Source organism: Myotis davidii, unplaced genomic scaffold, assembly GCF_000327345.1.
Source record: "Myotis davidii unplaced genomic scaffold, ASM32734v1 scaffold1286, whole genome shotgun sequence".
Lineage (NCBI taxonomy): Eukaryota > Metazoa > Chordata > Mammalia > Chiroptera > Vespertilionidae > Myotis > Myotis davidii.
The window spans coordinates 729,400-747,977 of NW_006296619.1; the positions used below are offsets into that span (position 1 = coordinate 729,400).

At 41.9% G+C, this 18,578-nt stretch overlaps 1 protein-coding gene and 1 long non-coding RNA gene across 5 annotated transcripts; both read left to right on the forward strand.

Moving 5' to 3' along the window:
- The first annotated feature begins 581 nt into the window (after positions 1 to 581).
- On the forward strand, positions 582 to 18,572 carry CNTF (ciliary neurotrophic factor). 4 transcript variants are annotated; one of them, XM_015569365.1, is made up of 5 exons: positions 582 to 1,083; positions 2,746 to 3,206; positions 9,965 to 10,100; positions 17,621 to 17,669; positions 17,759 to 18,572. In XM_015569365.1, the coding sequence occupies exons 1-4, from the start codon at positions 970 to 972 to the stop codon at positions 17,624 to 17,626; spliced, it is 717 nt and encodes a 238-aa protein (XP_015424851.1). In that variant the 5' UTR covers positions 582 to 969; the 3' UTR covers positions 17,627 to 17,669; positions 17,759 to 18,572. The 4 variants fall into 4 exon arrangements, with proteins under 4 accessions (XP_015424851.1, XP_015424850.1, XP_015424852.1 ...); XM_015569364.1 differs by having other exon boundaries at positions 17,621 to 18,572; XM_015569366.1 differs by lacking the exon at positions 9,965 to 10,100 and having other exon boundaries at positions 17,621 to 18,572.
- On the forward strand, positions 13,634 to 15,132 carry LOC107184415. The gene is made up of 2 exons (XR_001515244.1): positions 13,634 to 13,967; positions 14,901 to 15,132. It is a non-coding gene; the product is annotated as an uncharacterized LOC107184415 (long non-coding RNA).
- Positions 18,573 to 18,578: the final 6 nt, after the last annotated feature.

The window sequence follows — 18,578 nt, forward strand, 5'->3', positions numbered from 1 at the left end:
GTCACTTGAGTGAGGCTGCCTTAGTAATGTTACCCTGTCAGGGTTGGGTGTTTACTGTCCTTTGGAAAAGAACAGGCCTAAACAGTATCTTCCTCATCCTGGAGCTATGAGGAAGGCACTGTGATTGAGATCAGAGATGCCTTCTTAGCTAATTTTTAATCAAATGTAAATTAACTTTAAATACTCCGATCCTAAAAAAAGGATGGGAGTAAAAAGCTGTATTTATTTTAAAGGACCTTTTTCACATAAACTTACTTTCTTGGACAAAATGTGAGCTACCTAGACAATGAAATTGAAAAGTCAGTGGGAGAAACAGATACAGAATCAAAGACCTACATTTAAATTTTGAGCCTAAGTTATTGTATTTTGTGTTCATAAGTTTTTTTTATGTAAGATGAGGTAAATAATATTTATCTCAGAATCATTCTGAAGAGCAAAGGCTTTACAGTCTTGAGCAGTGTCTGGTCCAGGATAGGTTCTTACTAAATCGCAGCCATATCAATAATAATGAATATTATTGAAGACTTTACCAAGCCAAAAAGAAAAAGAAAAGGACATGGGGAGCACAAGGGAGAGTGGTAATAAAGTGAACTGATGATATGTGTATATAAAATAGGTTGCATTAGGTATCATGGGGATTAGTGTGATAGTGACCTTGTTGCTAAGTGCAAAAGCAAAACAATGACATAAAAACAAGTAGGCTAGGCACTCAGTGGAGGAGAGAGATGGAGGCAGACGCTGCAGGAAAAAAAAAGCTGAGTAAAAGGGGCCTTTGATTCCACAGGCACAAAAATCCACAGCCAGGAATTTGCTGCCACCTCTGAGTCAGGCAGGGGGTGGGGGTGGGGAACACCATTCCTTTAGAGAATGCCCAGTGGATTTAGTCTGAGTGTCACATTTCTTATTTGGAACAGTGTAGATAGAAACAAACTCAGCTCACTTGTTTTCCTGGGACAGTTGAGTTAGGGGATGGCTTTCGCAGAGCACTCACCGCTGACCCCTCACCGTCGGGATCTCTGTAGCCGCTCCATCTGGCTAGCAAGAAAGATTCGTTCAGACCTGACAGCGCTTATGGAATCTTATGTAAGTTGCCTATTTTGCTGTAGTCTATTTTGACTTCATCTATTCTGATCCAACCCTTTACCATCATGCTTCAACACCATTACCAATTGTGAAAGCCCTAATACGGTCAGTTGTATAGTGGGCACATATCATTTGATATGGCCCCTTCCCTTAAGGAAACTTACATGAGTTTATTTCCTTCCTCTAGGTTTTTTAGGAGATATGTTCCTGAGTAAGAAAATATCCATGGGTGCTAGGTAGGGTTGGCTATATGTCTTGGAAGCTGTTTCTAATTTGATTGCTTACAATCTGAATTCTATGAGAATAGATTAACTATGAGCCCTTTAAGTTTGGGTTCTTCATATAGGTTCTGAATTTTTGAACTATGTAAATGAAAGGCAGAGTAAGGTTTATAGGATTGGGAGAAGAGCAGTGTAAGCCCAACCAATTTCTCCTATATAGTATTAGCCATCCACTTTTTTTTTAAAATATATTTTATTGATTTTTTACAGAGAGGAAGGGAGAGAGAGAGTTAGAAACATTGATGAGAGAGAAACATCAATCAGCTGCCTCTTGCACATCTCCTACTGGGGATGTGCCCGTAACCCAGGTACATGCCCTTGACGGGAATCGAACCTGGGACCTTTCAGTCCACAGGCCGACGCTCTATCCACTGAGCCAAACCGGTTTCGGCAAGCCACCCACTTTTTAATTACCCCATCAAAAGTGTTTCTGGAGTGCCCTGGCTTGGTTGGTTGGCGCATTGTCCCATGCACCAGAAGGTCGAGGGTTCCATTCCTGATCAGGGTATACCTATGTTTCGGGGTCGATCCCTAGTCGGGGCATGTACAGGAGGCAACCAGTCGATGTGTCTCACATTGATGTGTCTCTCCTTCCATTCCTCCCTCTCTAAAATCAATATAAAAGGAAAAAAGTGTTTCTGGGTCTAAACAGGTCACCTACACTATCAAGAGGATTTCCTTTAAGATTCTCTGGGAAGTGTTATATTCTTCAAACATTAACCATGGGTTCCAGATTGGTTTTCTGATAGTAGGAGATTCTCTACCTAAGAGCTGCTGTGAAAACACTCCAGACCCTGTGGAGAATATCTGCACAGCCCCACCAGTTTTTCCAACTGATTTCCACTGAATCCTCTAAAGCAACGGTTGCCAACCTTTCGGATCTCACAGACCACCAGTGGTTTGCGGACCACCGGTTGGTGACCACTGCTCTAAAGGATTGTCCTCACTACGGAGAGTAGGCAATGGAGAAGAGATAATTAGAAAAATCCTATGGCTACATTCTAGGGCTTCCTCACTGTGGCCAGTGTCTTCAAGTATGTTTAAAATACTTAAAAATTTCAGTATGATTAAAATGGCCAGGAGGAAGTTTGAAGTGGGAAGGACAAGTTACTCCAGACCAGTGGTTTTCAACCTTGAGAACCTAAGGAAAATGGCACATTCTCCCAAGAAAAATAAACAGGTAGTCAAAGCAATTTGTATAATTTAAGGGACAAAAGTATCTCCCAAAAGTCCAATCGTGGACCCTGAATCAAGAGTTTCTGTTCTACATTTTATTTTCTTTATCATTTGGATCCATGACCAGGGAGATGAATAAGATTTTATATGAGATTTAGGGGATTATTTAAGTGAGAATATGATGTTTTTCTGTATCCTTGGCCAGGTGAAGCATCAGGGCCTGAATGAGGACATGGACCTGGATTCCGTGGATGGTGTGCCAATGGCAAGCACTGATCGGTGGAGTGAGCTGCCTGAGGCAGAGCGACTCCTAGAGAACCTCCAAGCTTATCGTACCTTCCATGGTATGTTGATCAGGCTTTTAGATGACCAACGGGTGCATTTTACTCCAGCTAACAGTGACTTCCATCAAGCAATACATACCCTTCTACTCCAAGTTGCTGCCTTTGCTTACCAGCTGGAGGAATTAATGGCGCTCCTGGAACTCAAGATCCCCCCCAGTGTGGCTGATGAGATGCCTGAAATTGTTGGAGATGGTGGTCTGTTTGAGAAGAAGCTGTGGGGCCTAAAGGTGCTGCAAGAGCTTTCCCAGTGGACAGTGAGGTCCATCCATGACCTTCGTGTCATTTCTTCTCATCAGACTGGGATCTCAGCACATGGAAGCCGGTATATTGCTAATGATAAGAAAACATAGTAGTTAGTCCAGCTGGAGTGGCTCGGTTGAGTGTCATCCTGTGCACTAAAAGGTTGCTGGTTTGATTCCTGGTCAGGGCACATACCTGGGTTGCTGGTTCAATCCCTGATTGGGGCACATATAGAAAGAAAGCAACTGATTGGTGTTTCTTTGCGTTCTTGTCCTCTCCCTCTCCCTCTTCCTCTCCCTCTCCCTCTCCCTCTCCGTCTCCCTCTCCCTCGTCTCTGCCTCCCTTCCTCTCTCTAAGCATGTTTTAACTCTAGTTCCAACAACAACAAAAGTAGCAGTTACCCATCTCTCTCTTCCTTTCTTTCCTAATGGAATATTTATAGTTTTCTGAGGCCTCACTTTCCCATTCTTAAGTTTTTTAAAACCTTTGAGACCACAGGCATTTTCATCGAGTAAGGTTGGAGACCTAGACAAATGGGAATACAGGTTTAGTTGGTGGGAGTATGGGGGTGATGCTGGGACCATATGGGAATGGGGTAGGGGCACCATTGTTCCACCTCAATGCTCTAACCTTTCCTACCCACTAAGTAACCTCTACAGACATTTGACATTTAACAGCCTCATAGGGCACATATATATATATATTTTTAACTCTAGTTCTGGAAGACTCTACTAAGAGGACTATAACAGGAAATTAAGAATCATGGACTCTATTCAATTCAAACTCTTGGAAAATAAAGATAGTACCTAACATTTATTGAGTATCTACTATATTGAAGCAATATGCCAGGGGCTTTATGTATATTGCCATTTTTACAACCATGATGAGGGACGTGGTGTTATTCCCATTTGGCAGATGAGGTAACAGGTTCATAGAAACATGTAATTTGTTTGAGATGACCCACCTAGCAAATGGTGCACTAAGTTTGAACTCAGATCTTTCTGATTTCAGAGCCTATATGCCCTTCACTTAGAGGCCGGATAGGAACCTCTATCACTGCACCTTTGCCACAGAGGGTTGGAAAATGGATCCATGGAGTCTACCCCTAGCACTGAAAACAGCAACCCCCTTACAGTAGTCCCACTATCTGCAGTTTCACTTTCCATGGTTTGTTATCCATGGTCAACTGCAGTACAAAAATATTAAATGGAAAACTCCAGAAATAAGCAATTTATAAGTTTTAAGCTGTGTGCTGTCCTGAGTACTGTGATGAAATCTCATGCAGTCTGCTCCATCCCTCCCTGGACATGAATCATTCCTTTGTCCAGGGTAGCCACGCTGTATACACTGACCCACGCGTTAGTCACTTAGCGATCACAGTTATTAGAGATCGCATTCACTTAACGTTTATTACAGGATATTGTTATAATTGTTTTTTTCTTCGTTATTGTTCATTTTTTATTGTTAAGAAAAACCAGGGTTCTCTACTATCTGCATTTCAGGCATCTTCTGGAGGTCTTGGATGACTCCCTATGGATGAGGGGGGGACTACTGTACATGTCCTGAAGGGCACAATGTTAGTGTCAGTGTTTTCCATTCTCGTCAAAGAAGAGAGCAGGAGAGATTGAAGATTCTGCTTGGGGAAAAGATTAGGCCCACCTAACTTCTAAACTCGGGAAGCTGGGGGTGTACGGTAATGCTTCATGCTTCAAAATGTCCACCATTGTTGGTGAGTTTGGGATTGGGCACACATTTATTGTAATCAGCAATGCTGCGATACAGTTACTAACCCAAGCATTCATGGACGATGGGGGGAATACTGCTCAGGTTAAAAAGTCACAGAGCTACTTCACCACACATTCTCTGGACTTAGTCATGAGGAGAGAGTGAGGCCCACTCTGTTCCCAGTGGGAAAGCCAGTGATACTAAAACAATACACAGCAAAGCCTCCATGCTTCACAACAAAGCAGCAGCACTCTGTGTTTAATGTCTTTGAGGGAAAGCGTAGGACACGCGCCAACCAGTAAACGAGGGCATTAATGGAAAAGTTCACTGGCAGTTGGGCCTATGAACTAGTACAAACGGGAATCCAAAAGTTCTCAGGTAGGTGTATCATTTCATAACACCAATCAATTCAGATGCAAGACCTTGGATTGGGGGATCCAAATAAATTTCATATACCTATTTGAAGTTTTTTGTATTCTTAAATGAGCCATGTGTCAGAGAGAGCTAGCTCACATAGATAGTATCAGATGGAATGGGTGACTTACCTTGTGTCCTTTCCCACATGGGTGTATGAAGTCAATATGTGAAAACTCTGTGGTAGGAATTAAGGCAGTACAAGGGAAGCAAGGCCCCGTTGTTTAGTATGGAAACAAAGTTGTATGCATATAAGAGATCAATAGTAGGTTGGAGTAGGGCATGGGTTTAAATGTTACGGAATTAAAGGAAGGAGCTCACCCTTTCCAGTTTGGCTTAGTGGATAGAGTGGCCCGCAGACTGAAGGGTCCTGGGCTCGATTCCAGTCAAAGGCATGTACCTTAATTGTGGGCTTGATCCCCAATGTGGGATGTGCAGGAGGCAGCTGATGTGTTTTCTCTCATCAATGGTTCTAACTCTCTATCCCTCTCCCTTCCTTTCTGTAAAAATCAATAAAATATGTTTAAAAACAAGAAGGAGCTCAATGAGGACCAGAAATCACTTATTCCTGGAGGAGGGAGGAGTTAGTTGTGCCTCAGTGGTTGGATGAGTATCAAATCAATAGAAATCAAGAGAGAAACAGGAAAAAGAAGAATGTGAGGCAATAATATCCCTAGAGGACCAGCCACCCCCTTGAGGTTTATTGTTTGGTTTTATTTCATTTGTGATTTTGTTGTAGGTCGATAGTCCCTAGTGAGTGCATAGAGGTTTATTTAATTCAAGCTTTTCCTATTTAAATTGTTTCTTCTGCTTATAAGCAGTATTTCTGATTTCTGATTGATAAAGTCCTGCTTATTGGTGTGAAGTTCTTAAGTTTATACAGTATTTTGGGCTCTTTGTTTAATGGGGAAAGATGACCATAAAATTTCTTAATGGGAAATAAAAACTATTACAAACTTGCTAAATCTAAAAAGCATGACCCCTCTTCAAGGGTTTTGCTTCTATATTTGGATGTTGCAGTGCAGAAGTTTCAGGGATCCTTGGAGCATGGCATAAGCTCTGCTGGGTTGCACGTGAAGGAATATTTATGCATAAGAGACACATTTGAAGTGGCAGAGAGTCCAGAAAAGGTACTAGTACTAACCACTGACTGGAAGGAAATAGGAAGATGTGTAAGTGGCAGGTCTGTTGAGTGCACCTCCAGCACTGTGCTGTATATCCATTTCTTCAAGAAACTCACAGGATCCTCCAAAGACGTGTGGGGAGACTCCTCAGAAAAAAAAAAAAGATGAAGGAAGGGGGAAATGAGCACTTAGCTATAATAATAAAGACAAACATGCATGGATCTGCACGTTAGACATCTCATCATGCCTACCTGAAGTGGATGAAACAGACTGAATGAGGGTTTGACATTAGGCCAGGGCTGTAGGTGCCTGTCCTATAACAGGGAAAATGGTGACCCTGGGAGTCTATATGTTTTTAACCATCCACAATCCAAAAGAGATATTTGATCTTTAGATATGAGTTCTTTTCCTCAGATCTGTATATGGATAGGATCTCTGGGGAAATAATATTTTTATATACATATAAACTATATATATAAATATGTACATATAGCCATATCCTATATGTGTGTATATGATTAAAATGCACCAATTTAGTTCTTTGCCCCTAATTCTTTTTAAAAAATATATATATTTTATTGATTTTTTTTACAGAGAGGAAGGGGGAGAGATAGAGAGTTAGAAACACCGATCAGCTGCCTCCTGCACACCCCACACTGGGGATGTGCCCGCAACCAAGGTACATGCCCCTGACCGGAATCGAACCCAGGACCCTTCAGTCCGCAGGCCGACGCTCCATCCACTGAGCCAAACTGGCCATGGCGCCCCTATCTCTTATTTTGTAAAGAGGATTCCTTCCATCCCACTGTCTCCAGAAACGCTCCTTTCATGGGGAAAGAGACTATTTTCCTGACTGACAAAGAATCACATGTGTGAGAGTTGATAACTTCCCTCCTGCATAAATTCAAGAGAGCCATTTGGAAAAGATTTGCAAATTAGCACAAACTTGAAGGCCAAGCATAGAATAAAATTAGCTTTAAGATAATCAAGTTTGAGGGAAGTGAGAGTTTTAATAAAAATGGAAAGTGTAAAGTCATAGCCCTGGTATGGCTGTTATTTCAGGACGCTATGGATTAAAGCCCAGTGGATGACTCATCATGGTGACTGCTGGTCAGACCATGAGAGGACAAGTAAATATTCAGGGAGACATATCTGAAATGTTTAGAATGATTTTTGTAAATCCTCACCTTATGAAGTAGCTGAGAATAGGGTGGTGGTGGGGGAAGGAGCTTTCATCAGGATAAGAAAGGGGTTGGGGAGGAGGAAAAGGAGAAAGAAAATAGAATTTGGATATAACTTCAATTGATTTATTGTGTGCATGGGTGCGTATGTACGTACATGTGTGTCACCAGCATTGTTTAGCTCAGGACATTTAAACAAATGGTTTGGCCTTTTGTCTCATTCCACAATCTAGGCTTGAAGCCTCAGATCCAAGAATGGACCCTCTGAATGATGATGGTACATTCAAAAAAATGAATGTGACAAAAATTTCCTCTATCTGCTTAAAAGCTTCTATAGAGCTCAAAGGTCTACAGATAAATACAGACAAAAAAAAAATTGTTCTTTTGATGTAATGTGTGTGGGGCATGAGATAAGAAAATCCACGTGCATGTGATTCTTATAGTACTTGGGTGGATCAATTTTGGGCAAATAGAAAATAAAAGATGCAGGAATGGCTCACAATAAAGATCTCACCTCAGCAAGATCATGAGTTGGCTTCTATTATTTCTGTATCTTTGGATGAACAAGAGGAATTTCAAGTGATTTCAACTTTGTAATCTTCCCAGCCAGGCCAGGCTCAATCAGGCGTGCTGGGCAAATCTCCATGAAGCCAGGCCCTAGGGTAAATCTCTGCAGGTCACTCAGCTTAGGAAAGGTAGACTGCCCCTCTACCCACCAGCTCGCCTGCAGACAGGGAAGATTTTCTTTAATATGGTTTAATCTCATGTATTTGAACGCCAATCAAGCCTTTCAAAGACAGAAGAACTCTGACTACCTCATTTCTGGTCAGTTTGAGGATAGAAACTGAGTTGTGGAAAATTGCATAGGGGAAAATATAAAAAAATTGCTAATAGATTCTGTGTTTTTAACTACCTGCTTAAGGTGGCATAAAATGAATACTGCATTTACTCATGTCAGGCATCTCTACACTGTTTCATGTCATTTAATCCTCGGAGATACGATATCTCTTTCACAATAAGGGGAATGAGAATGAACATTACTGGTCTAAGCCCCCTGCTCCAATGCTATCTGATAGGACTGCAGTTTTAGTTCTGTCTATGAAGGTCACTCCACCCCACTGCCATGGGACATCTAGTAATTGAGATCATCTTATCCTGGAATTCACTTGTTTTTGGACAAAGCCAGTACAGACTTGTACCAAATCTTGCTCTATGGCAAGTTCTATGAAGTCTCCAAACTTTGGGACAAATTACTTTTTCCGAGCTTCCTCATGTATGAAACAGAAAGGACAAATACTATCTTCACAGGTCATCACATGATTTCGACAAACTTGAGTATCTGAAAGTGCTTATGAATGACATACAAACATCCAGTGTATTTAAGGTCTGGAATAGCTTGGATTAATGTTAGACTTCAGACTGAGGAGAGGGTTCTGTAAGCTTTTCAGAGATCCATCTGGTCACAGCCTACTCTGCTCTGCCCTGCCCTTGGGCCTTTGGCCACTAGAGACTGACCCAGTCTCACACAGCCTCCAGGAGTCATCTACCTGTGAAGAGTTGAGACTCAGGCTGTTCACTGCACCCAGAAGATGGCTTTCACAGTAGGCGGGTCAGACAAGTTCTGGAGAAACCTGGCAGGCTCTCTGGATAGCCAAGGAAACATGCAAACCAAGGCACCACCCAGGATGTGTTAAAGCCTGCATTTGGATGTATAGCTATCCTGCCATATGTCAGCACCCTCCTCTTAATACAGGAAGGAACTCAAAGTTCATTTATTTCTATCCCATCATTAAACACAGTACAATGGAGTCATAAAGGTTCAGTAATCCATTCCAGTGTCCTAGCTAGAAAATAGAATTTAGTCCGGGACATTCCCTCCCATTGCACCTCCCTGCTTCCCCATTAGACCAACCTCATCTTAGGGAACATTGGGTATCTCTGTTTACATTCTCATTACTCTTCACCCAGTGCTCTCTAGCATCCTTATCTCCAATCAGCCTTTGGGAGCCTGGGAACAGCAACTCAACACAAACTTTACTTTAACCAAGATGCTAAAATGATTGACATTATGAAAGTTGAGCATTCTTGCTCTGACTAGCCTGGGAAGTTAAACTCTTTGAACTTTTCAGTCCTGTAGATAACTCTCTGAATACCCCCTAAAGGACACATGTATCCAGACCTACTGACATTCGTCATCCAGACTGGCCAACATCTGACCGTCCTAGACCAATCCTAGGGCTAAGAATATAGGACTGATTATTCTCAACAATGCACTTTTTACTAAAAGAACCCTTAACTTTTCTTTCTTTTTGGAACACTTGTCGGTTTTTGCCTAGCTGTGTTCCAAGCTTGCAAACCCCAAGACTCTTGAATAAATCTTTATTATTTGTTTCTAGCCAAAGCCTCTTCACATCCTTTCAACATATATGGTGTCAGTATCATGGCATCTGGTGCTGCCGCTGGATTCCAGCAAGGTACCTTCTTGAGCCTTTGGTGCTCTGTCAGCTTCCTGACTGCTCCTGGATTCCAGTGGTGAGTTCTATTGGTTCAGAGCTTTCATTCTTGGCTCCTCTGATACTGGTTCTAGTAACAAGCTCCCACTTTCTAAGTCTGTTTATGGAGGGACAACCACATTCATTTTACAGTGCCAGCTGATTTTATAGGCTGTCCTCTGCAAAATATTTGTCTTGATGGACTTCTGATAAGGACCGTTTGAAATTACAGTGGCCACTTTGTGTATCTTTTGAGATTCTGAAATTAATATGTTTACATGCACAATTCGAAAATCTTAGCTCTGCTAAACAAGCCGAGTGATATGTAGAGGCCCCTAAGAAATTCAATGGTTCAAAGATAGCCTCCCTCCAAGAAACAAATTTGAAACTAACTAAAGCAAATTCTGGACTAAACAAAAAGAAACTTAAACTCACTTACTATTGTGCAGCTTCCTTGGCCAACCAATAAGAAAAAGATTTCATAGGGGAGCACACAGACATACATTCTATAAACCTGTTTTCCAGGCCCACTCCCACTCCCAAAACTAATGAGCTTGCAGATAAACTCCCTGGGGCTTTTGACTGATATCTCTTTTGTCTTTTTTTCCCCCCCAGCTGTGACACCTTTAAAGAGAATTTATCTTTTTTTAAAAAAAAAAATTTATTGATTGATTTGAGAGAGAGAAAGGGAGAGAGAGAAAAACATCAAATTGTTACTCCACTCATTTATTGGAGTGGTTGATACTTGTATGTGCACTGTCCAAGGATCAAACCACAACCTTGGTATATCAGGACCATGCTCTAACCAACTGAGCTATCTGGTCAGGGCCAAAACTTATCTTTAACATAGAATTTTCAACCTCTAAAAGTCCCCAAAAGCTCTTTCCTCAGGAACTCTAGCTAGTTATATGTACAAATATTTTGGTCCCTCCTCGTCTGCCTTTTGAATAAAACCGACCAACTTAGCCAAAATAATTTAAAATTCTAACAGCCATTAAGAAATAACTTTAATTCCACCTCCAGGGCCCTTCCTTAGAGAGGGAATTCTAAACCTCTCAGGGACGTTGGAATGTATTCTTTGCTTTGCAGAAGCTTCTAAAAAAAAAACAAACTTACTTTAAAAAAACAGCTCTAGAAGAATCCCAAAAGAAACTTTGATCATCTGAGCAGGTAATGAAAAGCAAGAATCTCCTGTAATAGGCTAACAAAAAATAATTGAAGATGTAAGAAGTACCTAAAACAAAAGTCTGTAAGACCAATTGGTATTTATCCTGTCTCTCCCCGGGGATAGCTGTTGCCTGTGCCCTAATGGCTTGGCTTGACTTTTTGCCTGCCTGGTATTATTGAACAGAAAGAGTTTATCCACCCAGGGCTGGCAGAGCCAAACACTAGGAACCGAGAAATATTGCGGTGGAGAAATATTGGCTATTTATTTATGAATGACACCATCCAGCAGAACGGCAAGCTCATACTCAAAGCCCAAACTCCCCGATGGCCTTTAAGTAACAGATTATATAGGCAAAATCACAAGGCACCATGGGTTTGAGATTGGGGTTTTTAGGAGCTGATTGATCAGAAGTGAGGCAAGGATAGTGAATCATTTCTTCAGGTCTTGAGGACAGTTCAAAGGTCTATTTCAGTGTCCCTCTGTTGGGAAGTAGCCAGAGGGTTATTCCACTTCAGGGCTCAGGAGCTGAAACATAACTTAGGTCAAGATGTTATCTTTAACCTGCAGAGGTCTAGGCACTGTCTTCTGCTGCCTGGGGGTTGCTGATGAGCAAGGTTAGGTCTCTGAGGGTTGTAGAAGGAAAAAGAAAGAGATGTGGTTTCTAGAGCTAGAATTTAAAACTAAGTCTAATGGAAGTCATAGGACTCTCAGTTTCACTGGGAGGAGCAGGCTGTCAATTATTTCTTTTGGCTCTCAGAGGAAATGACCCTGGAAGATAAGGACCTGCGTAATCTCTAGAGTTCATGAAATTATTTAATATGGCCAGAAATATTTATCTACACTGAAATCTGACAGATTTGATAACTTTTTATCAGAAATTTGGCAAAATTAGAAGCTAAAAATGCAAAGCCTAGAACAACAAACCTCTCTCTTTCTCCCTCTCTTCCTCTCTCTCTCACTAAAATCAATAAATAAAATTTTAAAATATATGGAGGAAGGAGTAGGGAGAGGAATAGCTGGGAATTATATTAAGTTCTATATGAAGACTGGGCTCAACTGTAAGGGCCTTGAACTTTAGATTCATTTTATAGGCAATGTGGAAGCATTCACGGTTTTATTTTTTTAAAATATATTTTTATTGATTTCAGAGAAGAAGGGAGAGGGAGAGGGTGATAGAAACATCAATGAGAGAGAATCATTGATAGGCTGCTTCCTGCATGCCCCCCACTGGGGATCGAGCCCTCAATCCAGGCATGTGCCCTTGGCTGGAATCAAACCCAGGACCCTTCAGTCCACAGGCCAACTTTCTATCTGGCCAAACCAGTAGGGCCATTCACGGGTTTTAGATCAGTGACCCTCTTATAGTCAGCATAAAAGATACCACAATAAGAAGGAAGGGAAAGAAAAGAAGGAAAAATCACCAGGGGTCAGGTCAGTTCTTCTGCCTTAGCCTTAAAGGGAATTGCAAGGGTCCCCTTGTCTAAATCCAAGTGCAGAGCGTCCTCTATCCCGACGGACACCAGAATTTAGTAGACCTAAAGCATATCAGAAAACCACCCCACTCTCCCTCTCTCATCTTGGGCAAATTTGCATCTCCCCAAAAGGGTTTAATTTTTTTTTTCCCACTACCTCCCTCTCCACATGAGTAAGTCCTGTCCTGCTTTAAGATTCAGATCATATTTCAACTTCTTTGTGAAAACATCCCTGGTCAATACACTTATATCACTGCCCCGTCATCTTTGCTGTGATCTTATACATTCTCTATCACTATTGCATCTACTTCTGACTACTGTTACTATCACTGCCACTAACAATGATTATTTTGAATTCTGACATTGAACTAGATGCTCTGCAGCTCAGTAATCCTCATAACACCCCATCACACTTGATGCAATCATTTCCATTTAACAGACAAGAGAACCAAAGCTCAGAAAGGTTAAATGACTCACCCAACATTGCAGAACTGATAACTGGCAGAACTGGTATCCAAGTTGAGGTATTTGGGTGTACAAGCCATACTTTTCTTTACATCACGATCATAGGACTGCGTATTAACTGTTTGTGTGTATGCCTCTCTCTCGTGCTGGCATGTGGGCTCCTTGGAGGCAGGGGCTGCATCTTCCCTGGTGTGATGGGAGGGCTGGTTTGTCTGACAGTCTCTCGGTCCCCACTTGGTTACCATGGTGTTGAAAGGATGAATACATCTTGGCTCTGTTGGACAGTCTGTGCTTAATCTGAAAGGTTAACAAACTATTTATTAAAGGGACAGATAGTAAATATTTTTAGGCGTGGATGCTACAAGATCTTTGTTGTAGACTCTGCCATTGTAGCATGGAAGTAGTTACAGACAGTTTGGGAACAAATGAGTGTGGCTGTGTTTCAATACAGCTTTCTTTGCAAAAGCAGGTGCCCAGCCTGGGAGTCCTGTGTGTGTACCCATATTTATATGAACGTTATGCTTCAGAGCTTTGAATTCTTCTTTTAAGTTTTGAGGAAGTTGTAAGGGAGTAAGACTTTATTCCTACTCCTTTTAGGTCTTCAGCTGGGACTCTTATCAAAAAGAAGAATTAACAAGGGGAAAAGTGTTTATTAAGGCATGCAGCGCACATGATGTGGGAGAAACCTGCACCAAAAGTCACTCAAGTGGCGGCTGAGAATTCCAGCTTATCTAGCATCTTCCATGGGGCAGAACACATTTTTGGAGGAAGGACAGGACAAAGGGAAGCTGCCTCTGGGAAGGTAAACCGCTGGAGGAAGGTTTCTTTGCAGATTCCCCTGGTGCATCTCTGGGTTGATTAAGCGTCTGTCTCTAGTAAAAGGAATTTGCCTTTAGGTCAAAAAGGAGGAGGGTGTGTGTGTGTGTGTGTGTGTGTGTGTGTTTGCTGCTCCTTAATTGCTTTTAGCTCAAAATAATTTTTATGTCAAAGAGTATATTTTGGGATGACATATTCTGGTGTCCTTCAAAGTCCAACTTATTAATCTGTTCTTTTATGGACTGTGCTTTTGATGTCATATCTAATTTTTTTTTGTTGTTGTTTAACTCAAGGTCATAAAGATTTTTTTCTCTATATTTTACCCTTCAGTGTTTTGTTGTGTGTTTTTTTTAAATCTTCAGTACTTAGTAAAGGGTCATTCTTCTTAAGAGTGAATGAATGATTTAAATGTCTTACTTTCTTTATCTTTTACTCTCCACATCCTGGACTACCTGCCAGCGGTTCTCAACCTGTGGGTCGCGACCATCGGAAAACACATATAGCATATTAGATACTTACATTACGATTCATAACAGTAGCAAAATTACAGTTATAAAGTAGCAATGAAAATAATTTTATGGTTGGAGGTCACCACAACATGAGGAACTGTATTAAAGGGTTGCGGCATTAGGAAGGTTGAGAACCACTGCCCTAGACCATGAAGCTCAACAGAGATTTCTTGAATCCTAGTCTGATTTTTGAGCTCCAAACCTGCTGATTTGTTTGCCTACAATTTAATGATTCCCAATCATTTGGTGCTTCAACACATTTTTATTTCCGACGCTCTATTCACTGAGCCAAACCGGTTTCGGCAACACATTTTTAAATAACATACACCATTCCACTTTTAATTTACATCCCCAGCCTGATTTTAAAAATTAATTAAATTTAAAATTAATTTTCAATGTCAAATTTTCAGGAACTTCCTGAGATCACCAGAGACCATCTGGGTTACAACAACTCCCCTCTCTGAAGTATAGGGAACAGCCACTAGACAGGATGGGTTTGGACCAACCTAGACCAGAGGTATGAGATTGTGGCTGAGATAAGGACTGGGCTCTGGATATGAGACTCAGAGGTGGATCAGGCCCTTCTTTGTACATCAGCCACCTGCCACAACTGCTTAGCTCTGTATACATTTCCTTTATTTTTTAAAAAAACTGATGGTGTTTTGTACAAATACATATAACATAAAACTTTGAAAACTGAGTTAATCTGAAGGGAATATAAAGACAGAAAGTTGGAACTAAGATTGAATTTAGCAACAAAAATGTTGTAGAAGGGGTCAAAATTTAGGTCTAAGTTTTCTGGAACTCAAAATAAGGAGAAAGATCTTTTTGTTCACATCACAGTGCCCATAATATAGCAACAACCCAGTGTCTAAGAGAAGTTTGTTCCAGGAGAAGACACTGTGCAATGTCACAAGGAAGGTCTCCCTGACATTTGTCTAGCAGTCCCCATTCTGTCATCAGCTGGGATGAAATTTCAGCAGCCTCTCCACCCTGTTTCTCACAGTTCCAAAAGGAACGTGCGACTGGAAGCTCCCACCATGCTACTACCTCACCCTTTCCCATCCCTTTTATTTTTATCTACTTGCCTAGAATATTTTGAGACAATGAAAACGGAGTTTTATTCATCTTCACATTTATTCAAGCTCTTATTATGGGCAAAACAGGGCTTAAAACTGGTTTATTAATGAAATAATAATACATTTAAGAATTCCAAGAGAGGCAAGCAACCTAAAAGGATTCGATAGCTGGGTCTCATCACCTGGGACCACACAAGACCTCTTGGAGAGCGCCTGCCAGCTATTCTGTCTGATGTTGAGCTCTGGAAGCAACTGTGATGAGCATAACACCATCCCTCCCTCAAAGAGCTTGCAGTCAGGTTGGGTGAAGAACTCATACAAAGTAACACACTCCTAGTCACATGCTGCGGAGGAGGTGAAGAGGAGTGAGACATGCATCCTTCCTGGAGATTGAAAAGTATGTGAGGGTCAGGGGAGAGGGGGCAAATGAAAAGGCATTTTCGGGGGAGAGGACATGTGAACCCAGTCTAGATTGATGAGTAAGACTTCAACAGACAAGGCACAGCCAGGAATTGACATGACGTGGGGACCAGTGGGTGGGTGTCAGAGGGAGAAGTTGGCAGAGATCAGGGTGACAGGGTAGGTCAGCCCCATGGCAAACAAGTCCCCTATAAAAGTGGAGTGACACATTCCAGTTAACATGTCCTGTCTAATTATTAATAGCACCTCCTTTGGTCTCAACAACAGTTCAGATTTGGACTTTGGGGCAGACCATTCTGCATCCTTTTTTTTTTATCTCATGTCAACACCTTCATTATGCTCCAATCGCCACCTCATCCCTCTTGGTGGGATTGCTCAGTGTTGGCAGCCTGGAGGGCTGGGGGGGGACCCTTATTCCAGGAAATGAATTGAGACCATCAGAAACGGGCCTTCAGCTGCTATTGAAAGGATCCTCTCAGGCCAGAACTGAACAAACCTGAAAATGTACCCAGCTAAGAGGAGTCCTATTCCATCTCATAGCCTTACCAGTGCCCTCCCATTTAGAATTTGTGTCCCTTATTCATTTTCCCATGTTTTGGTTGATGCTCGGACATTTTCACAAGGAGTAATTAATATTTTGTGGGTGCCTGACCCACTCACTGTGAGCCCTGATCATATATCTTTGTGTATTCAGCACTCTGCTGTTACTCACCTCCACATGTCACCATCAGAATTACCTCCACATTGTGCCAGGCACTGTACTAAAGGATTTCCTGGCATTATCTCCCTTAATCCTTGTGATAATAGTCATATGATTATCCCCATTTTGTAGATGAAATAAGTTCTCATAAATGTGAGACAATTTGCCCAAGATCACAGGGTTAGTAGGCAGCTGTGCTGGGACTTCAGCCCAGGTCTGTCTGTCTTGATTCCCAGGGTCCCAATCTTACTGCAGCGGCAAATCAGACACCTAGCGTTAGTGTGACATATGTCAGATTTAGGAAGGTCAAGATGTTCCAAAGTCTTTGCATCCATTATCTCATTTAATCTCCTCAGGTAACCTAGGAATTTATTAGGCCAGCTCCATTTTGTAGAGAACCAAACTGAGGCACGAGGAATTACCAGAGGCCAGTATTTGACCCAGACCAAGCCCCTAGCTGCAGGAAGCCGTCCATTGTCTTCACTAGCAGAGAAGTGCAAACAAGGATCCCGGAACGCTGGTGAACCTTGAACCAATGGCAAGGGCCTGAGTTATGCACCGATTGTTTAGTCCTGACAATGGGGGCTCAAGCTATTTCCTGATCAAATAGTCTCAGAGTAAATCCTTCTAATATTTACTGACCTTTAAGATAGTCTATCTGTTACCGAAATTACCTGCCTAAGAGCTAGATGTGTATCCAAAGTTGAATAAAAGATTGGCGTGCCGAAACCGGTTTAGCTCAGTGGATAGAGCGCATTTGTGTGCGGCCCCTCCTCCAGGTCCTGAACCTTGAACCACGCGGGACGTGGGGGAACATACACACCTAGGTTCCTGTGAAAGCTACTTAAATTCTCTGAGCCTCAGTTTCCTCTCTGATAAAATAGTCATACCCCCAGTTCCTAACTAAAACTGTTTTGTTTTTTTTCCACAGACTTAAATGAAATTATCTTGGCAAAGGGCAAATTCTAAATACTCAGTAGGTATGAACCATTCTTCTTCTTAATATTTGAGTCATGTGACTTTCAGCAAGTCCTATAACCTTTCTGAGCCTCAGTTTCCTCATCCACAGCATGAGAGCTACATCTACTTTGTGAAGATGAAGTGAGATGCTATTGTAAAGGTATCTGCATGCAGAGGAAGTCTCTATGAATGGTACTGACCACAAGTCTGGAGAAGGCTGAGGAATGTCACCAGTCTCTACTGTGCCCACACCAGACCAGCAGGGACAGCCATCTCAACTGTCGCGACATTATTTGGATTTCAATTGCCTCATCCTCTCAGGACTCAGAGTTCGCCCCAATGCCATCTCATCAGTATCCTGATATATTCCAGTTTGTAGCTAGCGTTGAAACCCCAGGAAGTAACATGACTCACTTAGATCGCCCAGGTCAGGAAGGTGGGTTCTTGTCCACACTGTGAGGCACCTAGGTCTCTCTTAGTGCCTTCATAATTAGCTCACACAGCAAGAGGCTCATTTGGACGAGGTCTTGATAGGGGTACAGGGTAGAATAAAAATACGATTTTAAAATTTCCTTTCTCTTTCCTTTCCCACCCTTTTACTAAGAACATGTAATTGATTAATCAACAGTATATATTTAACCTATGTTCTGGCTAAGATTTTGTTGCAGTTCTCAGTTGACAGGCAGGAGCAAAAAGATTTTTAACCCAGCCCTGAACTTACACAACTAGCTACCAGGAATATGGAGGCTGATCGATTAGGACTCAGAAACACCTGGATGCTGCACACCTGATCACCGCCTGACCAGTTTCACCATCCTGTTCCAGGCACCAATAATAAAGACATTCATCAAGCCCAGACCCCCACAGGGACTCAAATTCCAGGGCTGCAAACCACCAGAAACCCCCTTATACTCCCTCCCCACCCTCCC